This window comes from Pempheris klunzingeri, chromosome 18 (assembly GCF_042242105.1).
Source record: "Pempheris klunzingeri isolate RE-2024b chromosome 18, fPemKlu1.hap1, whole genome shotgun sequence".
Classification (NCBI taxonomy): Eukaryota; Metazoa; Chordata; class Actinopteri; order Acropomatiformes; family Pempheridae; genus Pempheris; species Pempheris klunzingeri.
The window spans coordinates 17,939,820-17,960,015 of NC_092029.1; the positions used below are offsets into that span (position 1 = coordinate 17,939,820).

The 20,196-nt window shown below is 41.6% G+C and overlaps 1 protein-coding gene across 1 annotated transcript in view; it reads right to left on the minus strand.

Moving 5' to 3' along the window:
• Nucleotides 1-20,196, minus strand: part of LOC139217802 (E3 ubiquitin-protein ligase TRIM9) — a 38,603-nt gene that overhangs the window by 16,691 nt on the left and 1,716 nt on the right. Inside the window, exons 2-3 of the mRNA XM_070849259.1 lie at nucleotides 5,642-5,737; nucleotides 2,220-2,342 (exon numbers count right to left, since the gene is read on the minus strand). Coding sequence (XP_070705360.1) covers nucleotides 2,220-2,342; nucleotides 5,642-5,737 — 219 coding nt within the window. The remainder of the gene's footprint in view (nucleotides 1-2,219; nucleotides 2,343-5,641; nucleotides 5,738-20,196) is intronic.

A 20,196-nucleotide genomic window follows, 5' to 3' on the forward strand; every position in this document is an offset into this window, starting at 1 on the left:
TGGAGCTGCAGTTATGTAAGTAACATTTTAGTTTGAAGTCATCCAAGGAAGAACACAAGCTGCGTCAAAAGCTGTATCTTCATTTTGCGGGTATATAGTGTGAAAATCTGAAACTAATGTGTGAAGATTCTTGGTCGAAGTAATATTTGCACAATCTGACATCCACGTTTCAGCCATTCAAATATAACCCAATATTATTTTGCCAAACTGTGGTTTGGTTTAGAGGTTTTATAGAAATCAAAAAGAATCATGTACGATAATATATCAGAATATATATATTAATATACGATATACAAAGATATGATCTCTCCTCTCGCATGCTGATCTTATCCAGGTCAAACTGGCTTTCACATCATTGCACCTTGATTACAGTAATTTATTGTATTTGATGTTAAGCCAAAAAAGAAACTGAAGTGTTGGAACAAAATGCAGCTGCCTGCTTTCTAATAAGAAACAGGATCACATCCCGTCTGCACTTTGTAATGTAATGTAATGTTATTTTGAAATCCTTTAATATCCATAGAGTTAATTATTATTTCAATTAAAAGCATTACATTACCTCCGTGTTCTGTTTACTCACTCATGTTTTCTATCAATTTGCTCATTTATATTATTCATTTCTTGGTGGACACATTTGATACAACAGCATCATCGCAAATTTTGGTTTTGAGCCCAATCATTTATCCCACTGCTCGTCCGTTTTCTTTTGTCTCCACAGGAAAAGGAGCCTGTAACTTTATCAGTTAGAGATAAACAGAGCCCTGAATATTCATTCATGCAAAAATGATTTGTAGTTTATCAGACATCTACAAGCAGCTACTCTTCTCTCGTCCCAGCCTGGTTGCATCCTCCAGCTCTTTGCCCTCTGGCTAAATCTCAATCCCCAAGCCTGCAGATAATGACAACAGCTGTCCTTGGGGCTTCCGTCCAAACAGCCCCCCCTCCCTCCTCCGCCATCAGCCAGACGGTCAGTCGGTCGGTGGACACGTTGAGGCTGGGCAGGCGTCCATGTGATACACTAGGATTTAGGAAAACCCCAGTGGTGGATTTGCAAGAGAGAAATTCTTGGTTTAAAACCCTTCGGAGTCTAGGACCGCCACACGGCGTCAAAGTCACATGTCGCACGTTTGAAAACGTAAAGCTGTGACACAAGCAGGCAGGTGCTCAATTCAAAGACTGTTGGAAAGCGGACACTTCAAACTTTTTACAAGTGTTTGAATTTTGTCGATCAGCCTATTAAGACTAAATTTATGAAGAGCCGAAGTCGCGCACTACAGCTCTTCTACGAGTTAGAAGATGCTGAATCTGGGGAAGAGCGTTCTGATTCTGAGGAAGACTCCTTTCAGAGGATGAAGTGGATGCTGCGCGTGAAGACGAACGAGAGGAGGTGTCCGCGCAGACCCCCGCTCCTCCAAAGATCCAACTAGTTCCTGCTCGGATTTTGTGTTTCTTTTGCACTTTTACATACAGTGTGTCCATATATTATGTCAAAATAAATAAATACTTGTAGAATCACATAGGTGAGGTTGTGCTGAAAAGAAAGACACAAAGAAAAGGCAAGAAAAAGGTAAGCTTAATGGGAAACACAAAGGTAAAATGAAAAGTAGTAAAAAACGCCGTTTTACCCCAGACTCTGAAGGGTTAAAGGCTGAGACTTTTTTTGGTGTATTCCAAGTGCTGAGCACAACTTTTTCTAATCAGCTTCTTACTATAATCATCATTTAAAGTTGCAGAAGAACTGAAGAAGTTATTTCACATGTATTTGTTGTTGACACAGTTGTGACCATTAGATTCCAGGACACTTGTCTGTGCTCTTTTTCACTCATTTGAATCATGTGGCTGAGAGGAGTGTTTTCATGCAGATTTTATAGCATAAACCCAGATCTGATGACAGTTGTTACGTTCTCATTTTGTTTGTGAGTTATTCATATAAAAGTCACTGGAGGGAAGGAAGGGAGGAAGGAAAATATATATATATTTTTTTTTTTTTACTCACTGATGAAGAGAAAGTGGAGAGCTGTTATTGATAACATGTCTTTGAACGTGTTGAAAGTTTCCCCCGTAAAGTATCCGTTTAATGTGATTGCCAAGAAAGGTCACATGTTTGTTAGAAAATCGATAAATCAATCCAACTAATGAAACCACATTTTATTTTATTATCAGAGGTGTCGGAGGCTCGGTCTGTTGAAAGCCTGTGTGAAGAGATGAGTCAGTCCCACCTTTAGCTTGTACTCCTTCTCCTTGGTGACTTTGGTGAGCAGTTTGGCTTTCTGCCTGGTGAGCGCCTCGATCAGAGAGTCGCACTGGGCCACGAGGCAAGCTTCGAACTCCACACCGTTCTCCTGAAGCAACACACACACGCACACAGAGAATCAGAGGTGGCAAACATCAGTGTGGACTTAGATAGGAAAGCAAACGAGGATGATAACCGCGCTGTATGGGACACTTCTGAGAAAATAAAGCCACGCTGAGGCATCACAAAGTAATTCTCATCATAGGCTTCATCAACACTGTGACCAAAATAGATCTGTTGGTGTATTTTGCTCGCGCAAAGCCGCTTTGTGTTTTTTTTTACTGATATGTTAATTCAACACCCAGATCGGGTTCTATTTTTGTTCCCACCACAGTAGTATACAGTCTTCATTATCTAAATAGGCTGGAGTCAAAATGAAATGTATTTATTTGTACAACTGCCCTGCTCTCCCGCTGTTCTGCCTCAAGACACATATGCATATTATACATCATAACATACTACATGGCCAAATGTATGTGGACAGACTCCGCTCCTCTGCGAGGGCTGTCCACGTGATTTTACAACGTGGCTGCAGGGATTTGCTCCCATTCAGCCAGAAGACATTAACAGTCACTAAATGTTAGTATATGATGTTCATATTGGAGGATCCAGGCTTCTGCTAATGTCACTTTTCTGGAACATGCATCAAATTTCTGATTCACATTTTGGTGCGGATGGGAATGAATACTGCTCCGCTCATGTTTCGTGAATATGACGGAGGTGTTGAGAAAATGATGGCTGATGTTTTGACTTGCTTGACTGTCAGCACTCTTATCTCACAAACCACAAGGCTGCAGAGAGCCTTTCTGAAACCATCAGGAAAGCCCGAGGTTCTGTACTATAGATGCTGTCGTCCCTAGAAGAACGACAGCATCGTTGTGTCACCGAGTGGCCCAAAACAACTTATGATCATGCTCAAGTGACAGAGCTGTGTCGCAAAGGAGATCGGATGATGTCGTTATAGGGACGAGCTCAGGATGGATGGATGGATGGATGGGTAAAAAAAAAACGTTGGACTTTAACACAGGAGATGTTTCACCTCTCTCTCGTTTTCTGTTTCCAGGCAACAGTCAACATAGTTCTTTAAACAAGAGTCTATTAGTGTCACCATGACGACAAAGGTCTCTTAACCTTAACAAAATAATCTATTTAACCCAAAACACAATGTTTCCCAAAGCATGATTAACTTATTTTAATGCCTGAACCTAACTGTACATTAACCGTAGTGTCAGAAAACCTTTTTTTCAGCAGTGATTTGTAACGGTTTTTACAGGCACAGACAAATGATGTCATGCTACAGATAAACGCCTGCGATCAGAAAACACTTCCACGTGTCGTTCTAAAAGGAACAAACAGGCGACGTATTTTGTCGTATAATACGGACTTGTTGGTAATTGTAGGTCCGCGTGCCGTAGCTTCAATAGGCAGTTAATGAGGGATGGATCCATGGAGGTACTCTACCTCTGCACAGAGCACAGAGCCACACGACGAGGAGGTCTTAGACAGTAGTGATTTCCAATCAAGCTTCGCTCTGTGTGACTCTCTGCTGAGTCACACAGTTCAGATCTATAAGAGGACGACTCCCACGCTTTTATTTCTCTGGATCCATCCATCCATCTCTGTCTCTGCTCTCCGGCTCTCAGACAGAGCAAAGTAGCACTAAGAGTTTTTTTTTTTTTTTTAACTTAAATGCAATCCTCTTCATTTTGCAATAAGACTCTTAATGCCTGCCCGCAGCGCTGTAGATGACAAGATATGACAGTGCAGAGAGTGTGTGTATGTGTGTGTGTGTTTTGTGGGTGCATGGCTGGCAGATGCTGCCAGAGAGATCAGCTCCATGGCAATGCCGTCCACAGGGAAAGCGCACACACATACACACTCCACACATTTGGCAGATATGGCTTGTTTTAGTTTAGTGATTCAGTGGATTCACCTCCCTGCTGCACAGAGTCCACATTTTCTCTGTGACTGATTTGTTTGGAGCTTATAGCCCATTACCAGCAGGTTCCCCGAAGCTATATTTATTTAGTCTAGAAAAACACCCGTGCTGGTGTAAATTATGTAAAGACCTGAGCACGTGGAGGTAACTGATCAGACATGGATATCTGCTCTAATACAATCTTGCATAGCCAGACCCTAATGGAGATCCTGAGAGCGTAGAAACCCTGAGGCGGCCATGCGATAGGCTCCAAGTTTTGAAATAACCACTTTCAGAGAGTGCGCCTCTGGTCTGAGCAAAACCATGAGCTGTGCTGCAATTCCACCTGCTACACATCAGCATACTAACTGTATGCAGCACGCACGATACAAACTTAGTGGTATTCTACAAGAAATCAGCAAAACAGGAAATGACATCCATAAAACTGTGGATTTTGCTTCGTAGATTCTCCTGAAGCTGTTTCACCAACGCAAGGTGTATCTCATTTTGTCCAGCTGTGAGCAGTGCCTCCTCTATATCGCTTTGTTGGACAATAATGTCCATCAACAACACATTGAAAATCTAACTTCTTCGTATATACTAAGGTACCGCAAACCCTTCCTGCCTGCTGCTGTTAGACTGTACAGTCAGAACTGTTAATTCAACTGGACTCATGTACAATATGTTATCCTCAGTCAAGTCTGTGCAATACTGTTTTTCTGACTGGTGCAATAACTCATCACTCCATCCATTCTACTACAGTGCAATCTCTTTGTTATATTTGTATAAACTACATAGCTTTTGTATTCTTTTTCTATTATATTCTACTTATATAGGCACCTGTTGTTTAACTCATCTTTGCACTGTTGTTCTTGTTCTTTTGTGCTGCAAATTTGCAAATTTCCCCAATGTGGGACGAATAAAGGTTTATCTTATCTTATCTATCTTGAGTATTTTTGATTTTGTCATATTTACCACATACTCAAAACCAGTCAGTTGAAATAGGAGCGGGGACTTTGCAAAGTTCTTCCAAGTGTAATCTTATTGGGTTTAAGTATAATAAAAATCCACTGAGTTTTCATCCAACTTTCAGTATATTCAGTCCACCATGTACTTGACAAAACAAAGGTCTGCCAAAGCAAGATTATCAGTAGTGTACTGACAGGCCGCTCCCTTCACTTTTGGTTTGTAGCTGCAGTTCATTCTGGACAAGTGAGGCTAAAGTTAGAGGAAAAATTGGTATCTTTCTCTTCTACTATAAATCCCTCCCTGTACACTCATGATTTTACACTTTGGAGACAGTTTATTCTATCAAACTTCAAACTAACTCCTAACCTACAGTTGTATAGATGGTTAGAGACGAGATTAAGACATTTGGAAACCCACATGTATACATACTGTAGTGCACTGATGTTTTACAGTGGTGTTACCTGTATTTGCTGAAGCATGTTCTTGAGTTGAACCAGGAACTCCTTGGCATCTTTAGCTCTGTCAGAGACACCGTTCAGGGCCTGAGAGATCTGGCACTGCAGACACACACAGAAAGAATTGAACATAACAACTGAATTACATGGGACCTTTGGTGTCTCTTCGGTCATCTTTAAATACTTTGGTGAGTATTAAAATGACCTTTTAATGTCTGCAGAAAGAAAGAATTGAAGTTCTCACTCACAATGAGACTTGCTACAATTAACCAAATTGAATTCACACATCAGTCAACATTACCAGATATGACTGTGGCACTGCATGCATCAAGGCTCCTCTCCTTCTAGGGGAAACTGTGCAACCAGTCCAATCAGTGCTACACTGAGGCTTTGAGGCTTTTCCAAGACATCAGTTATGTAATAATTTAACCCAACAAACCATTGTCCCTGGATGCTCAGATTACGTCTGATCCTAGCCCAGAGCGAAACCACTGGGAATCCCTCCATTGGCCATAAATATGCATTGTCTTAATAATAGGAATTAACGTTATAATCTAGATTAGATCATGATCAGATTAGAGTCCACGCACAGTTTGAAAACATCATCTCTTGTTACTTACTCTTCCTTTGAAGCGACAGCAACGCACCGAGATTAAATGAAGTACAGCAGAACAAAGCCAACACACAAGAAAGAATTGTTGTTGTTTTTTTTAAAATTTGGCTCTCCTAATACACTGATGCCAGTTGAAGTCTAGAAAATGCATCAAGGTAAAGGAGCTAAAACTCCAGTCAAACAGTTACACCAAGAAAAACACCTTAAAATCATTAAGTATTTAAAAACACAAGAGCGACAATTTGCAAAAATAACATGTCACTTTAATATAAACTATATGTATCGTCTTCAGTATAATATAGAAAGATTTTGTGAGCAAGTGCTTGGATCTGAGTGGTGAGACTAATGCGTCTGACACTCTTTAATTCTCACTAAACTGTCTCTATTTACTCTCTTACTTCCCCAATTTTCTACCTAATTTCCATAGACAATATTCTGTATGTCACCATCAGCAGCTGTTTGTATCTTCTATCTGATGCTTGTAAAAATGGAAGTCTTGTAGGGGGGGTGTTATTATTTTCTATTTATCTACACAGTTAAGATAATTTGCATGTTGAAAGATGAGCAGCAGCACAGACATTGACAGCTACAGTATATCTTGGCCCTGCAGCTTCTAGCACTGATAGAATACTGATATACCAATCCAGTACAGTTAGAATTAATATGTTTAACCTCCTGCTCCATCTCTGCATATTTATGTACTGAAAGTCTGACAAACGTAAAATGCTTCAAAACCTACAGTTAAGGAAAGGAGTCAGTGTGTGTGTGTGTGTGTGTGTGTGTGTGTGTGTGTGTGTGTGCATCAGTCACTGGTAAATAAGAAAAGACAGGACAAAGGAAATGCACACTGTTACACACATGCCAAGCTGTGATGAATCTGTTCTCCACTGCCGCCACACCCACATTTCCCACCTGCTCCTCTTTCTCTGAACACACACACACCCACACACACACACACACACACAGACAGACACATCCAGAGCCAGAGGGGGATATAAAGTGGGCAGACCTCCTTCATTGTTACTAGAAATCATTAAACAACAGCTGCATTCACCACATGGAGCAAAAGTCAGAATCCTGGTGTCATTATGTTCTATTGTGGATCATTGTACATTTCTTCTTCGTCATTATTCCCCTGGTTGTGTCTGAAAGTAAATCTCGCAGCGCACACAGTCAGTGGACCGCATGTATAATCCCCTCTCCACATCTACACAACAGCCACTCCACCCCCACTCCACACACACACACACACACACACACAGACACACAGTGATCTTATCCCCGTCCATCCCTCATGTATGCACGTGCTGGCCGGAGTCAGGAGGAGGGACGTGTGGAGGTCATGGTTCATGAATCCAACCAACCCTTCTGTGGAGCTTCTCACTGCTCCTCACCAAGAGGCCATCTGGCCCAGCAAGCTGCCTGGCCTGTCTGTGTGTGTGTGTGTGTGTGTGTGTGTGTTAGTTTGCATGCCAAGATGCTAACAAGGGGATGACGGATGTGCCATAAGCGGGACGTCCTGGCACATCTCCTCCTCTCTTATTTGTTCTGTCTGGTTCTTTATTCATTTAACTACAGCACTGTTTCATCGGGTCAAAGTCCTAAACTACATCAACCCACCTGCCTGTCTGCTCTTCCATTTGCTAAAATAGACCTCTTTTATTCATTCATTGATTTTCTTAACCCAATCGGCCTTTTTAAGAGAGGTGGGGAGCTGCAGTCTACCCCAGCGTGAACTGTGTGGAAGGCAGACTGCGAGGGGATTTTGTTAGAGGGGGCACGCTTTTCTTTTTTCTTTATTTAACCAGGCAACATTTGGCAGTAAAATCTCTTTTTCTGAGAGAAACCCAACCAAAAAGGCATTGATACAACAAGTGATACAACAGAAACAGGAACGGAATAAGGAAAAGTGTCACAGAACACAAAAGATCATTAATAATTCCCAGCTATCCTAGAAATTGAACTTATACTAAATATGTTAAGAGTAAAACATAATAATATATATCTGGAAAACAGTTTTTGACAAGTTGCAAAATGATGACACTATTGAAATATAAACTGACAACATATTCTGCTTGTTACAACTAAAGCATGATTAACACATGGTTGGGTTTATGCACTCACAGCACTATGTGTGGTTAATGAAAGATCATTGGTTGGGATTAAAATATGAGACACAATGTGTTTACTTCACAGAATCCACAACCTCTCACTGACCTTAACCAAAGCCCTTTTGTTGTCTGAACCTAATCAGAGAAGAAGCAGGGGTCTGGATGCAAAACAAGGTCTAGCACAACACAATACAAGTTAGTACTGTATATAAGTAAAACTCTAAGAAAGGGGTGCGTGTTGACACATGGTAATCCATTCATTTCCAGGTTCATGGATCTTTCACACCGGACAACATGTGACAGGATCTGACAATCGGCTTTTGCTTGAGACTAAACAAATTTTTGGTATTTTCTGCTTCTTAGCTGTATACTATCTGCTACAGATTTCCTATTCTTAGACACAAAACTACAAAAAGCTCAATATATCCTCTTGCCTTTGCTTCAAGATATGCAAAGTAGAGTCACCCAGCGGTTTGACAGACCGTCCTGATACTGAAACATGTCCTCACCGAGTCACTAAAGTCTCATGCGGTCTAATCAATACGCTGTAATAGAGCAGGTCTTTACATAGATTACAGCACTGATCACAATGCTGCACATATTAAAGCTTTTTATTTGTTAGCCCTAACGAGGCTACATTTCCATCATTTCACAGCTGTATTGTTTGTGCTAAAATATATTTGCTTCCAAATTGTCCCTTCATGCAATAAAATGACTTGTTGCTGTTGTATTAGTTTTTCTTTTCTTAATGCAGGTTAAGAGGTTCTGTAGCAACTGAAAAAAAAAAAAAAAGCACCGGAAAAATAACATTCTCAGCTGATTTCATCTATAAAATGCTCACAAAACAAGAATAAAACGCAAAAACCTTTCGCAAGAATCAGTATTCAGAGGTTTGAATGCACTGTCACCACAATACATCAGAGACTAAATTTGGCTCCATGCGTCAACCTACAGTAGACGGCAGTAATACTCTGTAGAACAGTGGTGAAATGTGACAAGTCTGCCCTGCAGGAAGAGGACCAGTGAACCACTGAGGAGATTTGGAACAAAAGAGGGGAAACACAGAAACATGAGAAAATCATGTAGAGGAAAGGGAAATAGAGAGAAATAACAAGGGATGATAAGAAACAGAATTAATCTCAGAGAGGATAAGAGCACCGGCAGAGCAGAAATATGCATCCAGAAATCAAATTTCTTCCCTCCTTTGCTTCTTTTGTTCTCCTCCCCCTGACCTTTTCCGTCCTTTATTACTCCTTCAAACGGGAGTGTCATTTTTCTTTTTCCCCGCTGTCAGCACCCTTCAGCTCTCCTCTCAGAGACAAGTGCTATTATCTCATTATCTTATTATAGGAGCAATGGAGGAGCATCCATTCAGTCTGTGACATTCAGAGAGACCAGTGACATTCATGGAGGCACAGCTGTGTTGGTTTGCTGATACGTTTCAGCTCAACAAACAGTAGAATGCTGCTGAGGAGGAGGAGGCAGCCTTGAAACGGCAGATAAATGGAGAGCAGGTTGACTTCCCACACCTGGATCTGTCAGTGGAGATATAACCCTCCACGCCAGAGTCAGTGGAAGAAGATGGAATTAATCGAGGTCTAGTGTTTCTAGTCTATCTGTTTCTTTATGACACTGTCTGTATTCTAACATGTTCATTCTGTATATGATGTTTTTATTATAAGTTGGCCTCTGCTGTGATTAATGTTGACCTGCATGCTTATCTTTTTTTTAAACACACCACTTTCTATCAGCTCACTGCACTTTGTAGGTTGAAGCTGAAGAGAGGATGGATTCTGACCTGTGACGACACTTTGGGGCTCACAGTGTCTGGGGAGTGCTGGGACGGGACCATCCCCATTGTATGATAGACTTTCATTGGCCCTTTATTTTTTATTAACTTTTTGTATCTGTCCCTCGTACCTTGTGTAGATGAGCTTAATGTCACCTGCTTAATGTCGGTGTGGGTGTGTGACACGATCCGTTGGAGACACTCAGTGCCAGCTTTTCTGTCTGTGCTGTGATAGAGGTGGCAGACAGGGCCAAAAAATAAATATCCTCCATTTTCTTGGTTTCCAGGTTGATGAGTTCCCCCATCTAATATATGATTAGTCGCCTGAAAAGTTCAAAACATATTTTTATCAAAAAAAAAAAGATGCTGGCACTAAAGAAAAAGAAATAAAAACACTATGTGGACGTGGGCCCTTGGGAAGCAGTTTCAGACAAACTTGAAAACCTTGCATGAGAAATCACACACAAAAAGGTAATAAACATTAAGTGACTAATACAGTTTGAATAAAAAAGATTCAGTTGCGCTTGTGAACGAATGCATAGGACACCAGCCTCGCAGTGCGCTACGACTTATTTTTGTATTGTGCTATTGTGCGGTTGTCAGCACCCAATCAGAATGGGCCCCAAAACCTCGTCAAAGTTCCACAGGTGGACACTGAGGACGTGCAGGTGGTTGTGGTAGACACCTGAACCCAGGTCAGTTTTTAACCATCGCAGGAGATTTAGACTGATGACGCACCACCCCCCCACAAAAAAAACGAGATAAATTCTTAATTTTCACTTAACGTTCAGTTACTTTTGGAAACTTTGTTTGTAATTCCAGAGAGAAGGTGGGGGCGGCTGAACCACAGGAGAACAATAGGCAGCTCTTATGAGTTTGGCTGTCAGCCGGGAAATGGTTGATGGTGGTGCCGACCTTGTCAAAATGGTACCCAGGGGACAGGGGCAGACGGAGGAGGGGCCGAACCCCCCCGTTTACCTCCCCACCTCTCCTTTTATTTCTTCTCATTTACATTTATAAGGCTTTACGTCCTTCTCTGTGTCTGTTTTCAATTACCCACGACCCCAAATACTTCTACCTCTCTTGCCCTCTTCATTAATAGAATTTTTTAGAAGTGCTTCTAATATTATGTAACGTTTTAAAACCTGACAAATTTCACAGCAAATCCTCCCAGGAAGTAGTTGGAGGTGAAAAAAAAAAAAAAGGGTTCTGCGTCTGTGAATCTCTTCTCTTTCCCACATAAAGCTCTGCACCATGGCACACTGACAAGTTTTTGATGAAGAAAGCAGCCTAGAGTGAATCCACTTGTCTCCAAATAAAAAGCTGACTTCCTTGTGGAGAATCGCCAGAAGTAAACATAAATCATAAAACCACTTAAATTAAAAAGCACATTTGGCTAACATGTTGCGCTGGTGCTTCAAGATCCATTGCCCAACGTAAAAGAAAAATGAAAAAAAAAAGAAAGAAAAGACATTCTACTGCATGAAGAGCCAAAGAGAATCAGTGGCAGATTGCAGGGAGCCAGATTCTGATATATTCCAGACGATGCAGCTGCCGCCACAATCTCCATTCTGTGTGTCATGGCACAGACTCACAAGCTCAATCAATCGCACTATATCTGTGTGTAAATACATTGTTATTTGTTCATGTTTTTGATATTAAAAAAAAAAAAAAAAAAACCTACATAGCCATTATCATCAATAAAAAGCATGGATGTACCTTTGAGAAGGGTTTTTCATTTGTGTGCACAAATGAAAACAACCAAATGAAAACAACCTTCCCCCATCATGGGACAGTACGGTTCCCCATAAAATGTTACTATAAACAATGAATATAGACCACATTAGATACTATATGTGATTAAAACGAATTCTTGATAAAAGCCTGTAACAGAATTTAATAGGTCCAATCACCTTCACAAAACAACTGCATGTACACCCGTGTTGCCAGGGTCGTATCTGCTATCAAAACTGATGTGTAATTGGTGTGTGCATGTTCACAATGTAAATACATTTATAACGTATATAGCTGTACTCCAGCAGAACAATCAGTCTCTCCCTCCCTCGGCCTCGCCAGCCAGCTGTGTTACAGTATTAGTGTTTCACATCTGGTGGAGGTCAAAACCAATCTCCTCTCCCCTTCCTCCTCTTCATCCTCTCATCCACCGTCGAGCAGCTTCCCAATCCTCGGCTGCTCTGCTACACAGCCATTTTAAGGCTAATACGCCGGAGTGGGCGCATTTAGCTGCAGTCCGACAAACAAAACAAAGCAAAACATTTCTCAGCTGAGTCAAAGTAAATAGAAATTCCTTCCTCGGGAAAAAGAAATTGCATTAAATAAATATTTTCAAGAGCGCACAGTATTAGGCATGTGCGGTCACAGTAGCTGTAGCCACTGTTTTAATGATGGAACAAATACAAAGACCTGAAAATACACTGTAATATGGTGTTCAAATGGTCGTATGATCAGGATGAGGGAGAGTAACAGCTTAACTTAAGTGTTCTGTAAGTGTTTCTGACCTTAACCCAGAAAAACAATATGTGGAGCGGAAGTTATTCTCTATAGAGAGCAGAAAGCATGTATAGGATAAAAAAGAAGCTTTTTAACCATCTATTTGTTAACCATCAATATTTATAAGCCAAGGTTCAGTGCTCCAACATGTCCAGCGCTGCTGTGCAGAAAGAAAAAAGTTCATTTACACTTCTGCTGATGTGTTTTGCAAAGCCTGCTTCATCTCCATGAGTCAGCACCTTTTATATATTCCTACAAACATTTTAACTGAGTGTGCCCGTCTTTTATTAACTATGGAATATATTACCGTGCAAAGTGAAGCTCAAGTTCAACTTCGTGTCCCTTTATTTATCGATAAATCAAAAGCAAGTCCCTGCAGACACAGAAAAAGTAACTTCAAAAGCTTCCACTTCAGCTTGCTATGATGAGATCTTTCGCAGTTTGCCACCCAACCAGAGCGCAACACTGTCACATCCTCTCCAGAGAAATGGATTCCTCCCTAGTCGTCTTAGATAAACTGTAGCGGGGATCAGTGGCTGCAGCCAGAACTGCCTGAATGAGCTCCAGGAGGAGAGAGGAAGCATCGTTTGATCGGCCTGACTTTTCCTCGTGGGGGCTAGCTTCTGAGGAGTGCTGCAGAGCAGGGAAGAACGGCCCCTCGAATCAATAATTGATCAGGGCATCTTCCATATTCATAAAAGCAAAGGGTAGGTAGATCGCCGAGGGCCTAATTGTCTGAAAACGAGTGCAAATTAGGTTTGCTGGAGATGATAAATCTATTACAAACTATCATGTGACACTACATTTTTCAGAGTTAAGATCCCAGAAGCCCTCACTGTTACACTGCATTAAATGTTACAGAGGCTGGCTGATGCCTACAAGCTGTCACACACATATATAAGGCTCATCTGTACGTATGTAATCTGCTGTTTAATTCATCGGGCTTCCTAATGAATGAGCAGCGCCTTGTAACCATGGTAACAACGCTCATTGTTCCACTATAGGATGGCCACACTCTCCTCAGTGGTCTGGCATCAGCACTCGTTCGGTTACCAAAAATAGATCACAAATACTCTCTCCCACTTTTCTTTCTCACACAGGCACACACACACACACACACACACAGTAGTAGTATATTGGGTTAACAACAGTTACACACAGCCTTTCTGCAGAACATGTCCGCAGCCAGAGGAGAGGAAGTGTACTAAAGTGTGCATTAACCTACATTCAACGCACAAGTCCAGCAGCACAGCCTTGAGTTACTCTGTGCCGTGCGTGTGTGTGTGTGTGTGCGTGCGTGTGTTCATGACATTGTGAGGACAGAAAACTGTTAACAATGTCACGTTATGGGGACGGAGCTCCCATGTGGAGCCAAAAATCACTTATTTTAGCGTTAAGACTTGGATTTAGGGTTAAGGTTAGAAACATCATTAAGTTCCAAATCCTACATCCTCTTAAAACAGCAACTCCACCTATTTAGGGCCGGCCATCTATAACACTGTAGCACTGTCAGAGTCGTATTGAAGTTGATGCAACAGAACCAGATATCTACATACATACATATATATATAGTGTCTTGTCTCCAGCTCCCAGCCTCCTCCTTACATGCTATATTTCTGGTATTGTTGATTTAACTAAGATTTAATCTTCATATATGTTTGCTAAGGGGGATTACTTCTCTCTTCAAAATCCTCGTAGCTGCTGGATTGTTCCTCATTTGAACGTTGCGTTGGACGAAAGCTTCCGCCCAATGAATAAACATAAATGTAAATGTTTGAATTCTACGAGTTCAATTGAAACGACAGAGCATGTTCCACCACATCTAACTGTGTAACTATTTGCAAATAGATGGTGAATTCCTTTACACAAAGTGTCTCCTACATCTGAAAAGACTTCACTTTCCTTATTATGTGTCAATCTAATAAGCACTAACTAAGATACAGAAATGTGAATAAAGTATAAAACGTAATTAGGAGTGGGTCAAAGTTTGTTTTTTTTTTCATCACATTACATAAATTGTTATTTAAGCAGGAGAAAACCAGTGTTTCAAACGTTCTCACGGGTTCCAGGAATCAATGTAAGAGACCAGAATGTCCTCATAAGTACCGTACTACATTCTAGTGTGTGTTTCTGTGTGTGTTTCTGGGCCTGAGGTAACAGAGAGGCTGACCTGACATGGTCGGCGAGCTGCCATGTGGAATGAGGTTAGTCAGGCACGGCTAGTCGGCACAGTTCAGCACTCACTCTAAATTACCTCAGTAACAGCGTCTCGGACAGATGAAATCACTTGTTTTTGCGGATAATATTGTAGTAATTTCAATTAATAATGCCTGAGGCCCTACATTCAATTTCAAAGGACATAGTAGACATTACATAGAAGACACTGAGAGAAACAGTTCAGTGTTTTTATCCTCTGGTCACATGACATTACATGGAGTTACCTCGTTTTTCTAAGATGCACAAATCAGCATTTAAAGTAACTTTGACCTGCTGCTGATATTTCAAACTGTAGTCTGGCTGAGATTAAAAGCCGCTTCCCTACTTATATATCCCAGCCTTCCTCCTACTGAGTCTCAAAATAAGACAAAAGCATGAGCAGATGTACAACTCTCACTCTGCCCACGAATACTACGCTTTTCCCCAGTGGTGCATTGAAACAATGTGATTCTGTGAAGTTGGTCTCGTACCAAAATGCATAGACGGAAGATGTATTATAGTTCTGGCATGCATTCACCACCCCTGAGCAGCAATACTGTGAATGCAGCGAGTCTCGGATACACATGAAAGCGTCATGGACAGAAATAAACCACAACGCAGATCACAACAAACAGCCGGCTTAGATAGTAACGGGCTTGTCAAAATGTTTTGTCAGAGTCCCGGTGGATGAGAAAACACGAGCAAAGTGACGTGTTTACTTTCAATATTAAATGATGTAACATGAGAGGAAGTGGCAAAATGTGATTTCAGCACATACGCAGGAGATGGAAATGACTCCTATGTAGAGACAATCAAAACCACGACAGATGTGAGTGCTGCACTGTGGGAAGGGGACGCACAGTGTGATCTTTGTCTTGATTGTTCGCCGTCTTTCCTCCCGATTGTTGGCGGGTGTGTGTTTCCGAGCATAAACGATAGCTGGTACAGGCTGGCCTTCCTGCCACCCCAACTGCACTGGCAGCAGTCGTGACTAGTGTTACTACACCAGAATAAATCAGAGTACGTCAGACACTCGCCCACTGACTGTCTGTCTGGTTTTCTCTCGTTCTCACTACCACGCGCTCGATGAAGCCACATAAAAAGTTAAGTTTCATTGAGCTCTTTCATGCTAATTTGCCATTTATGTCCTGAGCCGACATGTCAGCGAACTTGTCGACAAATCTCACTGACGTTACTTTACCTTACAGAGACCAAACATGCAGTCCAGACCAGCAGCTGACCAAACAGACTACTGCAAAAAAATGAACAGTCAGCGCTCCTTCTCTCAATTCCTGCATCTCATTAAACAAGGCACTATGGGTCTAAAAGATGATGCATGCTCCACCTTTGTGGTCTTCTTGTCACTACAAATGTATTAAGAAAGAGCTTTTAGTGGACATGGACACTGATCTTGGTGGTGGGTAGCTGTGTCAAAAACAGCCTCCATGTTTTTTCTCAATTATCTCATATATAAAGGATGGATTGTTTAAGAAAAGAAGACTGATTTTCACAGGATTTTCAGCAGGTGACTGAGCTGCACACACAGTTGAAGCAGGTGGAGTGAGATGCAGTACGGGAAGCTGAACTCATATCGTGGAAACGAGAGAATCGACTGTGACGACAACAACGGCGGCTTTGTTTCGCCGTCGAAAGCGGCAGACAACAACAACAACAACAACAACAACAGTTGACTGAAAAGGTTTGGAAACTTGTGAGCAAGCCCCAGCAGAACAACGTGAAGATAAATCGGGTGTCAGAAGGAAGTGTAAGGAGAGACATGACAGACTTTCTAAGCAGCTCAAAAATACCCAGGGAGCAATTAAATGTTGGTGCCGTGCCGTGTACAGATCCCACATCATTCCTCAATCAGTAACGGTCCGGTCTTTGAGGTACCACACAGACATTTTTAAAAAGCCACCTGGGCAAAGGAGAAGAGAGGCTAACATCTTGGGGGAAAGGACCTATTTTGATCAAGGCTTATCTGCTAACACACAGAGACACAAGCCTACACTTGCCAACAAAAAAACAAAAATGCAACTACAGGAGAGGCAGATATGTTAAATCACATGTTGTTTAACCGGCCAAGTTGAAGGTGTTTGGAACCAAAAGAGAGCACATGGATCTGTCACTTCCAGGAGGAGGATGTGAAGGATGTTTATGAGACAGGGACTGTTAGAGGGATCCAACACTTGCACACTGGAGCTGATAAAGGGCAACTCAGAGAAATTCTGTCCGTGCACTACTAACTTCTTTTGCCAAATCGTGATGGAGAGGTGATAGCAGTCTGGATTATGTTCATGTTTTTTTCCCCGATGGCGTTGATGTGCACAGTTCATTCTTCTATTTCAGGGTCAGTACTTTGGTTATGGCTAAGGAAAGACTGTGGTTCTGTTTAACTGTCTCGTGCTTCAAGTCTCATTAAAAATGTTATGTTGCAATTAATCATAATTCAATAAAATATGTTTGCTTTAGAAATTTAGCACACAAACGTCATTTCTAGAAGACGGAGTAGCTGCGTTCAAATTGAAGTCGCCAAGCATACAAAAGGACAGGTTTAAAGGTGTTTTCCTTCATATTCATCAGAAGAAGTATATAAGAGGTAAAGTAGGAAATAGCAGGTCAATATGCATCTCATGGTTGAACATTAGATCATCTAATCTGTCCGATTTAAAGTCTAAAATGATCTTAAGATGATGCTGCAAACACACAGCAGGAGAACCTGCAACTCTGCGAATCTGGCTTTTAATATTTCATTCGGAGCAGTGCCAGGGCTGGCTGCTCTTTGCTGGCCCGAGCCAGATCACACACATACACACACTAAAATGCACACGCGGACACACACGTGTGTGTGTGTGTGTGTGTACATGCGTGTGCTTTAAATAGACGGTGTGTTTTCTGCTTGACTGATCGGAGGAAACTGGATCAGTGTGTCTTCCGCATTCCCTCGGCGAAAGTTCATCCGCTTCACTTATGCATATTTATGCCGTCCGAATGAGTGTGTGTTGATGTATGTGTGTATTTCAGTCCCGCTGAGGGCGTAGTAGTGGGATAGTCAACCCCCCCCCCCCCGGGCTGCATCATGATGTACTTGTGTTTGATTTGCAACTAATACAATTAAATGTCTTTCCTTGATATCTCTCAGCGTAAGTGAATTCTCAAATATAGAAGCTGGAAAGTATAAAACACACACACACACACACACACACACACTTGTACTTTAAACACGACCACCTTTGCTGAATCATGGCAGCCATTTCTCAGTGTAATTTGGAAGTACAGCATCATGTTCATTAATGCATAAGCAGTCCACAGTCAAATGAATATTAATTACATTGACTAACAAAACAAACACAAAGCAAACAGCAGCCTGGACCTACAGTGTCCTGGAAGGGTCAAAAAACTCCAGAATGCAGAATGTGTAAAGAAATCTTACCACCTGACCTGGTTGTACTTACAAAAATGTAAGAACTATTACATCCATATCAAGTAGGATTATTTCACAGAGTCGTGTATTAGATACAATTTCAAGAGAAGACAAAGAAGAACTGGTCTCTTAACCCCTGGCAGATATAAGTGTTTTCCTGTGGAGGGGTGTTTGTGTGTTTCATCAATCAATATACTTGCAGTAAGTCTCAAATGTCGGTCAGAGTCTCCTAGCTGCTTCTTCTAAAATGTTTCCTTCCTGATGATTTGTTGTGTAATCATGTTGGTTGTTGTTATAAGCCAATACAGGCCCGGCATCGATAACTCAGTTAAGTCTACGATGGAAAAAAGGACTTTGGTAGGTCAGGAGAGCTTTTGCAAAACATCTGCTCATTCCTGAGAAAAACACTTTTGGAGAAGCATTTTGATTCGACTAAGCAGACGAAGAAGAAAGGAAACAAAAGACACCGGTTAAAACAGAATGAACACAAAAGGAAGCGAGCGCTGCCTACCAAAATAAAAGCCAGCTCTGCAGCGCTGACCTCACCGATTGGCGCTCCATAAACTCAACAGCCATTCCCTCTCGTCCACAGAGACGCCCGTGAGCCCGCTCAAGTGCAGACTGAGAGAAAGGAAGACAGCCAGCCAGCCAGCCAGCCAGCCATCGATCTCCCTCTACATGAAGGACACCATATTAACTAAGTGGCGGCCATCTCTTATTCACACGCTGCTCATTACTTATCAGCGCCCTCTCACTCCTGTTCTCTGATGGGATTTTCACGGTCCATTTATGGGACGGGGTGATAGAGGGAAGGATGGAGGAAGGGCGGGAGGAACTAGGGTAAATGAGGGGGAGGAGGGAAAGTAAATAAGAGACTCGAAATGAAGAGACGGGGACGCGTCGAGAAGGTGAATGATGAGCAAGAGCCAGAAGGAACCTCATGAACGAGGATGCTGAATAATGAATGGAAAGACTACAGGCTTCCAATCCCCACAAAAAAAAAACAAGACGGACGGAGAGATTAGTCCCAATGACCCATTTAAAAGGAGACAGGAAAAACTGGCTTTTAATTTATGCTATTGGAGGTGTAATCTGGGTGTGATGATGATGATGGTGGTCTTATGAAATGCTGTATTAAGCACAGGGAGTGGTGTGATGAAAGAATGGTCCTGCTGCGTCTTGAATAGTAGTAGTGCTAATTTCCCATTAAACCCTTTAGCTTCCTTCCCCTGAGGCCTTTTTTTTAAAACTATAATCTCATAATTAATATGGTAATGCAATTTTTTAAATGTTACATTACTGTTAAAATGCTACACATACCAATCCTTGTGAAATTAAGTCTTCAGAAGTTCAGTTTTCTTCAGAATGCTTTTTTTTTTTTAAATGATTCAATAAAAAATTGAAAAGACAGCTCAAAAATTGAAACTTCTAACTGCAAAGTCACACTTTAATCTGAGAGATGTGAACTTGGATTGACCCCAACACTGCAGCAAATTAATCAAAGGGCCATTAAAAAATGAATTAAATCATAAATCACTTTAATCATCCTTTAATGAAGCAGGCGGGGTGGTTTTTGGGGGAGGTGGGGGGGAGTCGAGGAAGGATGAGGGTGGATGTAAAACACCGTGTCAGCGGCAGGTTTCACACACAGTCTGTGCACACAGGCCGCACAGAGAATGGCTATTTTTTGTGTCATGATGCAACTCCTGTGCAAATAATTCACTTTCTTTTCGAGGCTTCTCAGGCAAAGTTAAACAGCTAGTCCAATTAATCTTTCATCACCCAGACAATGGCAGTATTTCAGGGTTTTATTGAGCCTTTTCGTGGAAAACGGATGCTTTTGAAACCATCGCAGTGTGTGCAAAACAAAAGAAAATGGGACTCACTTTCCGTTTCTCCCAAATCACACAGCTCAGT